Raw genomic sequence first — 16,551 nt, 5'->3', positions numbered from 1 at the left:
GTGATCATTATGAAGTTACAAACATTGATTTTTAATAATGTTTCTAGCTAAACGAAGAAGTCTTCCGTAAGTCTTCCTCATAGAAAACTTGTAGAAGACTTCATAAGAAGTCTTCTCCGATGATTTTGTTTTATTAAGTTGATGTTCTGTGTTTGTGCTGTCTTCCTCATAAGATAAAATTTTTTAACTTCCATGAGATTAAAAATTTCAACTTTCACTTAAAATTCAATTTTGATCTTTTGTGAATTTGACTAAGGTTTTTTTTGAGAAGTCTTCTCTCTTAGTTTTAGCAAATTTTACTAAGTTTTTGTGTTGTTGTATTTTGTTATGTGTGGATAGAATGATTAAAATATTTTTTGGTATGTTGCATTAATAACTTTAATGAAGTCAAGTACTTTTCGAAAAACATGAACATATTTACCATTCTTTTGATTAACATCTCTTAAAGTTTACAAAATAATTTACAACTAAAATATTACACATACAAATCTTAAAAAACCATAAACAAAATTATTACACAACTAGATATTATTTCTCAACATAGATAAGCTTGGACTCCACTTCACATCATCTCTTTGTACCACTTTGGGCAGAAGACTTTATGAAGACTTCGTGGGAAGTCTTCTAGCATAAAATACATAAAATTTCCCAAGAAGTCTTTCGAGAGTCTTTCGAGAGTCTTCCGAGAATTATCCAAGAAGTCTTCCAAAATCAGTCTCAGATCTGAAAAAATCTGCATATTCAAAAGCATTCAAATGACTTCAAAATAGAGAAGACTTAAAAAATAAACTTTTAGATAAAAGACAAAACAGTCAGATTAGGTTGGATCTATAATTTTTTAGAATCTAATATATAAAACACACAAAATACATATCCAAAATTTATACCAGTTTAGGCAGAAGACTTCGGAAGACTTCCTGAAGACTTCATTGGAAGTCTTCTAGCATACAATGCATTAGAAGACTTTATAAGAAGGCTTCTGAGAAGTCTTCCGAGAGTCTTCCGAGAGTCTTCTGAGAAGTCTTTTAAAGTCTCTCAGATCTGGAAAAACGTGCAAATTCAAAAACATTCAAATGACTTCAAAACAGAGAAAAACTTCAAAAATGAAAATTTTATGCTTACAAAATAAACAAAACAGTCACTCTATGTTGAATCTATAGCTTTTTAGAATCTAACATATAAACACACACATAAATTCATATCCAAAATTTAGAGATCTACCTTTGAAAGAGTGAAAGATGAGAATCATGTAATAAAAAACCTGCAAAAAAAAAGATAAATTAGTGAGAAGACATAAGAAAAAGTGAGAAATGGATATAAAGTTGAGATTAGAGAGAGGTTGGAGAGTTTTAGAGTGAGAAACATTACATTTTTGTTGCAGTCATTTGAGAGGAAGAAAGAGAATGTGTAAATTTTCTTTATATATGGAGACAAAAATTCTAATTAGGTTAAATATTTTCGACCCAGTAGACTTCTGGAAGACTTATGGAAGACTCATGGAAGACTTTTGTAAGACTCATGGAAGACTTATGGAAGACTTTGATTTAGGTGGGAAACCTAAATTATTCCAAAATTTAGGCGGAAACCCTAAATTTTACTTAAATTTATGCGGGATGTGACGGAAGACTTATTTTTAAGTTTTATGTGAGTCTTCTAGACCCTAAAATCAAATAATTATGGAAAAAACCATTTTAAACTTAAAAAAACTTCGAAAGTGTTTAAATCAAATTATTAGATAGTTACTAAACATATATAGGTCAATTTAAAAAAGGAAAAAAAATGAAGATAAGATTTCAAATGTAACTCTAAAGATACCAACAATACTATAACATATGTTACCAAACCTAAACTAGTGACTCATGAACCAATCTACATTCACTCATCTATGTTGAAAATAATTCAATTTCAGATAAACTAAATTTACATCATTGAAAAATGCTTATTATTACATGATTTCAAATTTTAACCCATGAAAATATTTTATAAAAAATTTAAATTATTTTTAAGATCTAATCCATGCGAAGACTTTCTCTGGAACACTTCTGGAAGACTTATGGAAGACTCCTGGAAGACTTATGGAAGACTCCTGGAAGACTTATGGAAGACTTTGATTTAGGGGGAAATCTAAATTATTCCAAAATTTAGGAGGAAACCATAAATTTTACTAAAATTTAGGGGAAACCATAAATTTTACTAAAATTTATGCGGAATGTGTCTGAAGACTCTTTTTAAGTCTTCTGTGAGTCTTCCATACCCCAAAAATAATTAACTATGCAAAAAAACACTTTCTTAAACTTAAAAAAAAAACTTGGAAAGTGTTTAAATCAAGTTATTAGATTACTAAACATATATGGGTCAATTTGAAAAAGAAAAAAAATGAAGGTAAGATTTCAGAATCTAACCCTAAAAGATACATACAATACTATAACATATGTTACCAAACCCTAAACCAATGACTCATGAGCCAATATACATTTACTCATTTACTCATCTATGTTGAAAATAATTTAATTTCAGATGAAATAAATTTACATCATTGAAAAATGTTTATTATTACATGATTTCAATTTTTTACCCATCAAAATATTTTTTATAAAATTATAAAATTATTTTTAAGATTTACTGAACGAGAAGACTTACAAAGAAGTCATCTTAGAGAATACTTACAAAAAAGTCTTCTCTAACGGAGGGTTATAATGGTAAAATTGAATACATGTTTTTTGTTTGTTCATAATGAGGCTGTTGTAATTTCACTAGGCTTTTGTGTTACTTTTGCATTTGATTGAATTTGGGGTACACTTTGTATTCAAAATCAAGTTTTGAGTCATTTTTGGCAAATCCCTCGTAAATAAACAACCTAAAATCTAGCTTAAAGAAAGATTTATACAATATATTTAAATGTCACCAACCGTAAATAAATCAATGATCATATCTTTGGCCATTAGTGACCTTATTCCAATGAATCTATAGTTGTTACTATAAACGAGGATTTCATAACAATACATAGGTATGAATATTTTTGATGTTCATTATTAATGAATGAATATATTTGGGCACTAACATCTGAAATAATTATATCCTCATATTCTTATTTAAAAATGATTATAACACAAAATTTCAAATTATTTAAAAAAAGATTAAAACACAATTGTATTATATAATATGTAAGCAAACCCGGTATATAAAGATGCATATCTTTGGTATTGATTTTTGTTAAAAAACGGTTTATATATAAACCCAAATAAACATTTAAATATACTAGGAGAAAAACTAAACACATAATCTTATATTATTATTAAATAAATAAAACACATAATCTTATATATCTTAATCGGGATCCATTCGGTTTTGATTTGAGTCTATTCAGATTTCAGATTTTTAGGCTTATAGATTTAAACCCTATTCTGAACATTGCGGGTTTGGTTTGGGTATCCATTTAAATTATGTAAAGAATTGAAAAATTAAAATGTACCTTAAATTATAAAAATCCAAAACTTAAATAATCGAAAACATATAAATTTAGATAATGTAAAAGTAAATATATAAAATTAAAATAAAACTGGATTTATTTGGAAATTATGATGGAAAACAAGTTTTTAGATATTTTCCGTGTTTTGAGCATTTTAGGATACCTGAAATATTTTGTTCGTGTTGGGTTCGATTCGGTTCATTGGAACCTGATATTTTGCCCAGCTCTATCATTTATGATAAAAAAAAATTATAAAAACAAAATTTGACCAAAGCAAGACACAGACGATGTATTACTCCGTTTCAGTTTTTAACTTCTAAAAATAATCTAAAACAAATGAGAGACATGGCAATGCTTATTTAAATAAAACTTAAAATATATAACTATAGATAGAAATTATAGTTTATAATAAACTAAGTTTTGTAAATAAAATAATCTCGCGCTTTCAAAGCGCGGGTCAAAATCTAGTTTCTTGTTAAATCCAGAAAGAAACAAACAAGTAGCCAATATTTATCTTTTTCCAATTACTTTTTTTTCATTTTTTAATTTTATTTTATTATTCTATAAGTTACCAGTTATAGCTTTTTTTTTGTCATCAACTTAAACAGACTCGTACTAGTTATAGTTTTATCTCTAAAAAGTAACATATCTTGCATATATAAAATGAGTATCTAAACTTATTAATGTTAATATATTAAAAATTTTAGTTATTTATTTGAATTTAATATTATAAAAAACTCAAACCAGTTAAAGATTAACACATGGCTGAGAATATCTAATGAAAAACTACAAGTTTCTATTTTGAGATATTATTCCTTAACACTTCTTTTTTCTTACATTTTTCTTTGATGTTTAGATATCTATGAATTTAATGGAGATGCTCTTACTTAGGTCTCGATATATAATGGTACCTGTGTGAGTTGTTTTCTATAGATATCTCTCTCCTTCCCATCGTCGGCTAATTAAACGACCATGAATAGAGCAGACAATTCAGCTTCCATCCCGATAGATCTCATTCTAGAGATACTCTCGAGATTGCCTTCAAAATCAGTAGGGAGGTTTCATTGCGTGTCCAAGCTATGGCAATCCATGCTTAGTTGTCCATATTTCAAAGAGTTGTACTTGACCAGGTCATCTGCTCGACCACGTCTCTTATTTGTTGTCCACAGCGTTGGTGAGGAAAAGGAAGAGGAACTACACTTCTACTCGTCCTCACAGCCTCGAATTCCTTATGACAAGTCGTCTCTTGTAGTAGCCGCCGATTATCATACGACGTTCCCTTCAGAACGTTGTAACTATGCATCTGGTTTGATATGTTTCCGTGTAAAGGGCTGCTCAGGGGAGGAAGCAATGACTCTGATATGTAATCCTATCACGGGACAGTATGCGGAGTTACCTAAAGTGATCATGTACATTCCGTCAAAAGCATTTTTAGGGTTTGATCCAATTGACAAACAATTCAAGATATTGGTAGATCATCATCCTTCTTTTCCTCCAAGGGATCGTCATATAATTTTGACATTAGGAGTTCCAAAACTTGGGTGGAGGAGTGACATCTGTTGTCCAAAATACTACGGATATTTGTCTGAAGGAATATGCATCAGTGGAGTTATATACTACCTAGTTTGTCCAAGGTACTCAAAAGGAGTATATGAAATAGTTTGTTTTGATGTTAGGTATGAGGAGTTCAAGGTTATAGAAGCACAATGCTTTTACAATCATCATCAAACTCTCCGATTGATAAACTATAAGGGTAAATTAGGTGGGATTACTGGGAATCTTAATGACAGTGGTGCCATTGAATTGCGTATGTGGGTTCTACATGATGCGGAGAAACAAGAATGGTCGGAATATGTCTATACTTTGCCTGAGAATGATGACGTTAAACTCCACGATTTTACCGTTGCTGGAATGACCACTAGAGGTGAATTTGTTTTGTCTATGATCGATACATTTAAACCTTTTTATGTTTTCTACTTCAATCCCGAAAAGAACGTTCTCAGGAGTGTTGAAATCCAAGGTTTTGGTGAGGATGTTAGTAGCGTTAAAGTCTTTGTAGACCATGTGGAGGATTTCAACTTTTTTAAAAGAGAGTCTAGCTAGTTTGGCTGTGATGTTCATGTGACTTATCTCATCTTCAAGTTTTGTTGTGAGCTCTTATCATTCTGTTTGGCTTATCATATATATATATTTAACAGAACATAATAAAAATTAAAAATTTCAAATATTTTTCAAAAAATTTGTTCGGCTAACGGTGCGGGTTGGGTTTGATATTTTTTTTTGGATATAACATTTTAAGAACTGTTCAAATATATATGTCATGTCTAATAGAGTATGAGATTTTGATTTTCGGATCGATTTCAAATCGATTTTTTTGGATACAAATATTCTTGAGTAATTATGTTAGATACTTAACTACTTAAAAAAAATAATATGTTGTAATATTTATGAATAAAGTTTAAAATAATTTCTGAAATGCATATGGTATAAGTGTATAGTTATGCAACTTGACATATTTAATGTAATTACCAAAAATTATATTATAGTAAATTAATATTAAATACAAATATGAAAAAACATAAAATTAAAATTTTCAAAAATAATTACAACAAAAAATATACACAGGACGGGTCAATATCTAGTATTCTATTAAATTATGATCTTGACCAAATGATAAATGTTATGTCCAATAAATTATTTCCATATTTTATTCCTTCAAAAATGAAATATAACTCCTTATTTTATGTAACTGCATATAATATTGTGGTTTAAAATTAAAAAAAATATAACTTCCTATTTGCTGTAAAGAAAAAACAGTAACTTCTTATTTCTTTACCTAGTGTGCAATTTAATAACCACATGTTACTTCTAAAATCAACATTAATTATATTAATACTGTTTTTTGCCTTTTGACAAATTTTACACAAGCCTAATAATAATGGTATATATAATTTATATTAAAATATTTACTGATTTTTTTATCTTATGTTAATCTATTCAAATCCGTCATTCAAATATGTTTACATCTTACAATGTTAAAAGTTGGATATACTCAACATTCAGCATATCCAGCATAAAAAATTAACCAATCAACATTTAAAATCTTGCCGCATCAGCCTAAATATTCTTCTTTGCGAATGAGACGATGGAGCACTTTCGGTTTCCTTGAAACCTTTGTCTCATGCAGTCGTATAGCTCGTAAGTTATTAAACTAATATGCTTTAAAAATTAGAAGCCGTATGAGAACTTTAAATATGCTTAACAAGATGCAGTAGCAAGGATGCTAAGTAATACTAACTTTGACATGTTTAGTTTTACGAATGAATGCAATATTAACAATAAGTAATAAAAGCGATACCAACGTGATGACTTTCAATAACACAATATAAGCATCACATATGTTAACTTACAAAGAGAGCACATACGGCTATATAAACTGTAATAAAATTGAGCATTAGCTTATAAACATCGACAAGATCTCTTTTAAATCAAACGATTTTCTTTCCTTTAAACAAGGGTAGATCAATATTGTCGACTAAAGCACCTAAGCTCATATTGTGTATGAATCCATTCTTACAAACGATGAATTGATAATAATCATGATTTGAAAAGGGATTGAATATAGACTAAAAGTATAGTAGAATAAAAATCTATACCTATTAGTTCAAGATTGCTAGAGTTTCGTGCTGATAACGTGTTTTGAGTAAAGAAGAGAAGACAAAAGAAGAGAGGAATTGGTGTGTCTTATTCCATGAGTAATGAATCCTTTATATATGATTACAATAGTTTGTGGACAAAGCCACTTGGAGAACAAATAAAGCTTGGAGAACAAGTATATTTAAGACTTGCCATAATGGCATCACCATAATATTCATAACACTTTTAATATTCAAAACTCATATACTCTCTTCCCTCTGTTTCATATTAAGTGTCACTTAAACATTTTTTCATTGTTACAAAAAGAGTGTCATTTTAGAATTTCAATGCAACTTTCAGATTAAAATTAATTACAAATACATTGATTTTATAAATAATTTAATTGATCTCAAATATTATTGGTCGAATAAGTTTAATTAATAAGAACTTTAATGCATTTCAATCATTTTTTTAATCTGTGTGAAAAATTTTAAAGTGATATTATTTATGAAACGGTGAGAGTATTATCTTACAATATTAAAAGTTGGATATGCTCAAACATTCAGCCTATCCACTTAGGCATAAAAAAATTAACCAATCAACGTTTAAACTCTTGCCACATCAGCCTAAATCTTTGCGAATGAGACGATGGAGCACTTTCGGTTTCGTTGAAACCTTCGTCGGTTCAGCGTTCCTTCTCTCATGTCATCCTTAATTACAAGGAAAGCTTCATGCTCCAGATCACCTCTACCCATGAAGCTGAAATCCATGGCTCTTCCCTCACAATATCATGTCCAGCCTTCTTCTCTTGCCATGATTTCTCCAACTTCTCCACCGCATCTCTCATCTCGGAGCTGTGTACAGATTCCAAAACAGGGGAGCCCAGAACAGAGAATCCAAGAAGCACCATGACATCCTCCAGAGTAATCGTTGCTTCATCCCAAGGGAACACGAAAGAGTTCGTTTCAGGACACCATTTCTTAGAAACAGAGAGAAGCAGAGATGGGTTCTTAGTGATGTTGTAAGTGGAAGCCTTGATTGCTTCAAAGATCCCAGCTTTTCTCCATGTGGGTTCGTGTAAAGCTTCCATCTTTCCGATCCAAGAGACAAAATGACGCTCTGCAACCCAAAGCCCAGAGACAGAGTTTCGTGAAGACAAGCTGTTTAGCAACTTTGTAGGAGATGATGAAACAGAGTGACGTTGACGGGGAAGCTCGGCTACGGCTTCACAAGAGGTAGCGATGGGGTTTAGAAAGTGGGCTTTGCTAAAGGTGTGACCTTTCTCAGAAAACATGACTTCTTCTCTCTCTTCAGTGACGTGAAGTGATGATGCGTTGGCCATGGAGAAGAAGGAAGCATAGTTAGGGATTTGGAAAGTCAAGACATGATCAGTTTTGCTATGAATGGCGAAAGAAAAAGCAAATGTATAGGCAGAGAAAAAATAGTGGAGACTGAACGTACCACTTGCTTTTTTCGGGAAAGAAGCAAATGCTATTTTCTTCTTACTCAATAAGTTGAAATGTTGACTGTACAAGAGTATCAACGGTCATATTCAGTCCTTTCATTGTTGTTAAGGTTATATGTTTCAGGTTCTGCAATTCCTGTTATCTAATATATGATGAAATTGGTATTATAACTGCAATTCTTGTTAAGTTAATTTGTTTAACCGCACATGTGTTAATATCTTCTAGCTCAAGTGGCAGCTTCTAGCTGTTAGTTCAACTACAAGTGTTTGCTTTATCTAATCCACTTGCAAACTTTGGCACTGGTGAGACTTGCGAAGAGATAATGCCCTGGGAATATATAAATCTCACCAATTTAGAGGTATGTATTGAGATACTCTGGTTTCTCTTTATTTTCTGGGATTGGAGTTGACTTTTTTTGTATGTTTAGAGGTTTTTGAAGAGCTATAAACAAAACAAAAAAAACTAATCACCCGTTATTCTCTTTCACAATATGTTTACAGGATCCGGCATCCAATGGCTATTCAGTGTGATGAGAAGCTTCGTCATCTTCTTGGTTGTGAAAGCATGCATGCAGCTATGGAATGAATGAGATGCTAATGCGCCAAATTTACAGCGGTCAGGTGATCAGTAATGATTTTAAAGTCCTTTATCCAACTCTCTCAGACTATGATGTTCGATATTATTGTCTCTCAATTTCTATAGGTAAGCGACCAAGTTTTTTTTTTACTCCTAGACTGTGCTTTCTTCAGGTTTGTTCTACTACTTCAAATATTTTATTGCTAGGGGAGGTCTCTAAACATGATCATACATTTTACTGATTTAGTGAATATTCTCACTGATTCTTTTTCATCCTACATTCTCTCTTTGTGTGATTGAAGTGGAAAGAGCTTGAACGGTCTGAAGTAAGAAGCAATCTTCCATTATGGACAGTATTTAACGGCTTCACAGATCCCATGTTCTCTAACTGTGAGTGACAATGGATGCTTGGAAAAGACGACGGGCATTTGGGCGGATCAACGAGGGAAATTGACGACACCTCTGTTATAGTCATAATTATCACCGCCACATCCGTCACTGGAGTCGTAAATACAGTGGTAGGAGGAGGATAAGAAACGGGTTTTAGGGTGTTGGAAGAGAGGCGTTGAAGATGGGTGCGAGGGAGAGATTAAAGGAATCTGAAACTGCGGTGAGAAGAGATGATGTTGTTGTTTTTCTCGACAGAAATCTGGAGATGGATAAGCTCTTCATAATATTTTCGGACTCTTTGTCTCTTTTGATACGGCTCACTTCTCATAGAAAAAGTTTTGGGTTTGTTCCACGAAGAACCAACATAACAAAATTGCTTAAAACAAAAGAAATGACAAAGTATGTTACATGTAAAATACAACATGAGTCAACAAAGTATCATGCAGAAAACTTATCTCTTTCTAGATTAAATCACGGACATTAAGCTACACGAATATGACCATTTTCATTGGCTTTCGCCACTATGGATGTATCTATATCCCAGCTTCCTATGCTGAACGATAAAAGATATACAATTTTGGTCAATGAAAAAAAGAACGTCAGATGCATAATCATGAATGTAACCAGTCCATAACCAATGGTTTTCTTTCAGATGCTACATGCAAGCCCGCAGCAGAAGGATCTAAACCATAATCTAAAAAGGATATTCAGGAGCAAAGTTACGAAGAAAAACAATAAGAAAAAATAGACAAACAAAATGAGAAGAAATTACAAAAGATATTAATGCCGACTATGAAGTATGTTTGTGTAAAAAATTTGTTGAAATAAATTTGAGTTTCACTTAGTGATTGCATGGGCACTGGACATGATAGGGTAATAACCTAATTTAGCTTTGCCTTCCAAATCAACAGAATATGACAGTTTCTAAGTTTATTAAATTATTAGCCCAGTTGCACAAAAAAACAAAAGAGAAATGATTAGCCCAACATATTAGATTGTATCCTATGATATTAAAAAACTATTTTATAATGCATTTACAAAGTTTCAAATAACTTATTTTAAGTTAATATGATAATATCTATTATAAACATAATGACTTTGAGGTTAAATTAAAATCAACAACTAAGAAAAAACCGAGGATTGATAATAAACAAATATCATCGCAAAATTTTCAATTGTTATGGTTTGTTGGTTACAATAATGCAAAAGCATTCAAAATTCTTTTTTTTTAGAAAACCAAATATGTAAATTTTGCTAAAATAATATGTTTACAAAAAAACATATTATATATTTTCTTTAAAAGATGACCAAAAAAAAAATATTTTCTTTAAAAATGATAGGTCAAACTGCTAAAATGTGTATCAAAATAATTCATATAATTAGCTTCCAAATATTAAAACGAGAAGATGTAAATTCTTAATGATTCAGAAGAATACACTTCTAAGAACTTATAAAAAGACTACTGAACCACAAGGGTTACACCATTTCAGTATAAACATATTTTAATTTTTAATATTTATTATAACCAATCCAAACATATATTGTTTCAGTTCTGTAAATATAAATATAAATATACAACTAATTTGGGCAGTTAGCTTAATGCTAAATATTTTCCATACTTCTATGAATGCTTTGATGTTTACAACTAAAAAAATATTCTAAAATAAAAAAAAAAAAAATAAATGTCATACCAAAAATATACACAAACTATAATTTCAAAATTTAAAACATAGAATCCGCGCGTATCGCTGTTTAAAACTTCTAGTTAATATAAAACCATTTCAACTTAAGTTTTGTAATCATATTTAACATAGATTTTTAGCAAAAATACAATTGAATACCAGTTTTTTCAAAAATCATTATCACACTACAACAACATAAGTTACATCTCAGTCCAAAAAATGGAATATATTTTTTATAATGCATTTACAAAGTTTCAAATAACTTATTTTAAGTTAATATGATAATATCTATTATAAACATAATGACTTTGAGGTTAAATTAAAATCAACAACTAAGAAAAAACCGAGGATTGATAATAAACAAATATCATCGCAAAATTTTCAATTGTTATGGTTTGTTGGTTACAATAATGCAAAAGCATTCAAAATTCTTTTTTTTTAGAAAACCAAATATGTAAATTTTGCTAAAATAATATGTTTACAAAAAAACATATTATATATTTTCTTTAAAAGATGACCAAAAAAAAAATATTTTCTTTAAAAATGATAGGTCAAACTGCTAAAATGTGTATCAAAATAATTTATATAATTAGCTTCCAAATATTAAAACGAGAAGATGTAAATTCTTAATGATTCAGGAGAATACACTTCTAAGAACTTATAAAAAGACTACTGAACCACAAGGGTTACACCGTTTCAGTATAAACATATTTTAATTTTTAATATTTATTATAACCAATCCAAACATATATTGTTTCAGTTCTGTAAATATAAATATAAATATACAACTAATTTGGGCAGTTAGCTTAATGCTAAATATTTTCCATACTTCTATGAATGCTTTGATGTTTACAACTAAAAAAATATTCTAAAATAAAAAAAAAAAAAATAAATGTCATACCAAAAATATACACAAACTATAATTTCAAAATTTAAAACATAGAATCCGCGCGTATCGCTGTTTAAAACTTCTAGTTAATATAAAACCATTTCAACTTAAGTTTTGTAATCATATTTAACATAGATTTTTAGCAAAAATACAATTGAATACCAGTTTTTTCAAAAATCATTATCACACTACAACAACATAAGTTACATCTCAGTCCAAAAAATGGAATATATTTAACCAGACATTAATTTATTCAAATTTTAAATATTTTACATAGACATTAAGTTTATCAATTAACAAAGCACATGATGTTAATATAGGGTTTAACGGAGTTAAAATGAACTTTTAATAGAAATAAATATTCATATAAACTCATTTAGTTTAACGGGTTTAAATAGGTTATTCAATTAAAAAATATTTATTAAATGTGATTTTACTTAAAGTTAGTGAAGAACATATTAACCCATTTACATATATATATATATATGTATATATATTTAACATAATATATTTAAGAAAATCAAAACAATTTCAAAAATTTTGTTCGGTTTTGGTGCGGGTTGGATTTAATATTGGTTTTCGGATATAAGAATTTAAGAACCGTTTGAGTATATATGCAAGGTCTAATAGAGTATGAGAATTTGATTTTCGGGTCGATTCCGAGTCGGGTTTTTTGGTTAAGAATATTCTTGACTAATTATATTAGGTAACTAATAAGAAAATATAATATGTTGCAAAATTTAAGAATATAGTTTAAAAATAATATCTGAAATGCATATGGCACAAGTGTATAGTTATGCAACTTGAAATAATTACCAAAATTATGATAAATTAAATTAATATTAAATATAAATATGATTACAAAAAATAACACAAATATAAAAATTAAATTTCTTTTTAAAAAGTTAAAATATATATATATATTTGCCCTTTCAAGGGCGGGTCAGAATCTAGTGTTTCATTAAAGAAGTAAATATACACTTTATAAATTTAGGGTTAATTAATCTAGACCTTAAGGTTTAGAATTAAGGGGTAGATTTTTGGGTTTAGGGTTTATGGTTTAGGTTTTAAAGTTAAGGGTTGAGGTTTTTGGAATGTGATTTCAAATTAAAAAAAAAATATTAAATTTTTCAAAATAAAAAAGTTATTTTGGTCATTTTAGTTTTTGGATGTTGTTTTGTGATAACAACTTAAAAATTGCTATTCGAATGAATTGGTCAAATTTTTTTCTTCTTTTCCATTTACTTTGTTTTTCATTTTAGTTATTATTTCAATTTTAGTTATTATTTGATTTTTAATATTTTTAACACATGGCTGAGAATATCTAATGAAAATCTACAAGTTTCTATTTTGAAATATTATTCCCTAACACCTCTATTTTTCTATCTTTTCTTTATATGTTTAGATATCTATAGAGTTTAATGGAGATGCTGCTAGGTCATCATCTCGATATATAATATTAGCTGAGTAGGTTAGTTTCTCTAGATATATATTTCTCTCCTCTAAGTCCCATCGTCTGCTAATAAAACGATCATGAGTAGAGCAGAAAATCCAGCTTCCATCCCAATAGATCTCATTCTTGAGATACTCTCGAGATTGCCTTCAAAATCAGTAGGGAGGTTTCATTGCGTGTCCAAGTTATGGCAATCCATGCTTAGTAGTCCATATTTCAAAGATTTGTACTTGACCAGGTCATCTGCTCGACCACGTCTTTTATTCGCAGTCGACAAATTAAGTTGGTGAGGAACTACACTTCTACTCGTCGCCACAGCCTCAGATTCCTTATGACAAGTCTTCGCTGGTAGAAGCCGCCGATTATCATACGACATTCCCTTCAAGACGTTGTAACTATGCATCTGGTTTGATATGTTTCAGTGGAAAGTGCCACTCAAGGAAGGATGCAATGACTCTGATATGTAATCCTATCACGGGAAAGTATGCGGAGTTACCTAAAGTGATAATGTACAATACGTCAAAAGCCTTTCTAGGGTTTGATCCAGTTGACAGACAATTCAAGATATTGGTAGAGCATTTGCCTTATCCTTCAGCAAGGGATCGTCGTCATATAATTTTGACATCAGGAGTTCCAAAACTTGGGTGGAGGAGTAACATCGGTTGTCCAAAATACTACAGTTATTATTGGTCTGAAGGAATATGCATCAGTGGAGATATATATTACGTAGCTCATGAAAAAAACATACTAGTGATAGTTTGTTTTGATGTTAGGTATGAGGAGTTCAAGGTTATTGAAGCAAAATGCTTTAATCGTAAAACTCCGACATTGATAAATTATAAGGGTAAATTAGGTGGGATTAATTGGGAGTCTGGTGACAGTGGTGCCATTGAGCTGCGTATGTGGGTTCTACATGACGTCAATAAAAAAGAATGGTCCAAGTATGTCTACCCTTTTCCTGAGAATGATGTCATTAAAGTCCACGAATTTACCGTTGCTGGAATGACTACTAGAGGTGAATTTGATTTGTCTATGCTCGATACCTTTAAACGGTTTTATATTTTATATTTCAATGCCGAAAAGAACACTCTCAGGAGTGTTGAAATCTGATACGGTTGGGGTTACTAGGCCTCCAGTCCTGTTTCACTACGGCAAGGCCCATCAAGTCTGATAGAGGAGGGGGAGAGGCACAGTGATGAAGTGGTAAGCTGGGGGATCTAGAAGCACGAGGAAGTGATGACCTGTCCTTGCTGTTACGGACGCACATGGGATGTTGGCGTTGGCATTGCAAGTTGTTGAGTGAAGGTCAAGTTTATAAATAAGGAATAAGTCTGTCATTATCTTTTATCAATTGTTTGATCAACTTTGTGCATGGGGAGAGTGAGAAACTCCTGAGAAAAACTCAACCTGTACATATTTGCGATCAATACAACTCTATTTTCATTCTCAGACCACATTGTTCTTCCTTTTGATAACTAAAGTCTATCAAATTGGTATCAGAGCACTTGCGATTCTGGAGATATGGCACCAAAGAAACCAGATCAGGAGGTTAACATGGACCAGTTGCAGCAACAGATGAGCAGAATCGCTATTTCCGAAATGGAACAGACGAGGGGGCGAGTAGACTCGCTCGAACAGACGTTCCAGGCGATGCAGACCCAGATGAGCGACGTTTTCGGCCGGTGGGAGCAGCGGAGGCGTGAAAAGGAGGAGACGAAGCAGCGGTTGTTGGAGAAGGCAGGAGGAAAGTGTATTGTTGGTGAGGATCCTCAGTCGGAGGTGATGATCGGAGGTAAGGAACACCAGGAGGTAGGTGAGCAGAGCCAAAGGGTGGATCTAACTCCGATCGGGCGTAGGGAGGAGAGATCAGGATCTCACCGTTCGCGAGAACGCTATGATTATTCCAGAGAACCTCGTGGAGGGCGCGATCGTTCGTTGACTCGTCGTTTGAAACTACCGCTTTTTGACGGCGAGCAAGCGGATAGTTGGGTGTTGAAGGTGGAGCAGTTCTTTGAGCTCGCCGACTACACGGAGGAGGAAAAGCTGCGAACCGTACGTACGTGCTTTGATGGTGAGGCTTTACTCTGGTACCGCTGGGAACGTGATCGAAACCCGTTTCGCAGTTGGAATCAGATGAAGTTTCGCATCTTGGAGCAGTACTCGGCGAACCGTGACACCTCTGCAGGGGAATGTCTTCTGACGTTACGACAAATGGGCATGGTACGTGACTAATGTAAGGAGTTTAAATCCCTAGCCATGAACGCCCCGGAGTTGTCAGAGGATGTGCTCGAGCTGGCGTTCATGATTGGGTTGAAGGCAAAAATCCGCGCCGGCGTGAAGATGTTCGACCCCCGGGGGTTACAGAAGATGATGGAAATGGCGAAGAAGGTGGAGGATTGGTCCGTGGAGGAAGATCCAGGCCCAACAAAGGGAGGAAAGTCTTCGGGTTCGGGCCCGTCGAGTTTTTCCCCAAAGCCCAACTCGAGTGGGTCAGGCCCACAACTCACGCGCACTAAGCCCAACCCGTCTCCTCCGTCCCCTAATGTTCGAGGAAACGAGAAGGCGACAAACCATGGCCGCCTGAAACCTCCATTTCGCAGACTAACACCGGAGGAGGTGGCGCGTTGGAAAGCGGAAGGTTTGTGCTTTAAGTGCGATGAGAAGTTCCATCGGAACCATCTGTGTGCGAAGCCGGAGCTCACAGTTCTTTTACTTCACGCGGATGGTACTGAGACGGAGTTATTGGAGGAGCAGTGCGAGGTGGAGGAAGCTGTTGAGGAGGAAGTAGAGGCCGTCGTCGCCGAAGTTTCCATCAATTCCGTCGTCGGGTTGACCTCCCCACGAACGATGAAGCTTCGAGGTACGATTGAGCGCGAAGGTGTGGTGGTGCTCATTGATAGTGGGGCCTCCCACAACTTCATTTCTGAGAAATTGGTGGCCAAACTGGGATTGTGCACTAGCGAGACTTCCCGTTACGGTGTGTTGGTGGC

At 32.6% G+C, this 16,551-nt stretch overlaps 1 protein-coding gene and 1 pseudogene across 1 annotated transcript; both read left to right on the top strand.

Moving 5' to 3' along the window:
• The first annotated feature begins 4,440 nt into the window (after window positions 1-4,440).
• On the top strand, window positions 4,441-5,572 carry LOC106337926 (F-box protein At3g57590-like). Its single transcript, XM_013777024.1, has one exon. It carries the CDS (start codon window positions 4,442-4,444, stop codon window positions 5,570-5,572), a length of 1,131 nt encoding a protein of 376 aa, XP_013632478.1. The 5' UTR covers window position 4,441.
• Window positions 5,573-13,641: 8,069 nt separating this feature from the next.
• Window positions 13,642-14,757, top strand: LOC106337925 (annotated as a pseudogene).
• Window positions 14,758-16,551: the final 1,794 nt, after the last annotated feature.

Source organism: Brassica oleracea, chromosome C4 (assembly GCF_000695525.1).
Source record: "Brassica oleracea var. oleracea cultivar TO1000 chromosome C4, BOL, whole genome shotgun sequence".
In the NCBI taxonomy this organism is placed as follows: domain Eukaryota; kingdom Viridiplantae; phylum Streptophyta; class Magnoliopsida; order Brassicales; family Brassicaceae; genus Brassica; species Brassica oleracea.
The sequence above is the reverse complement of the archived record's forward strand: the minus strand, read 5'-3'. Positions and strand labels throughout refer to the sequence as shown.

Coding starts and splice junctions, on each gene's coding strand:
- LOC106337926 (XM_013777024.1), top strand. CDS start 4,442: ATGAATAGAGCAGACAATTCAGCTTCCATCCCGATAGATCTCATTCTA.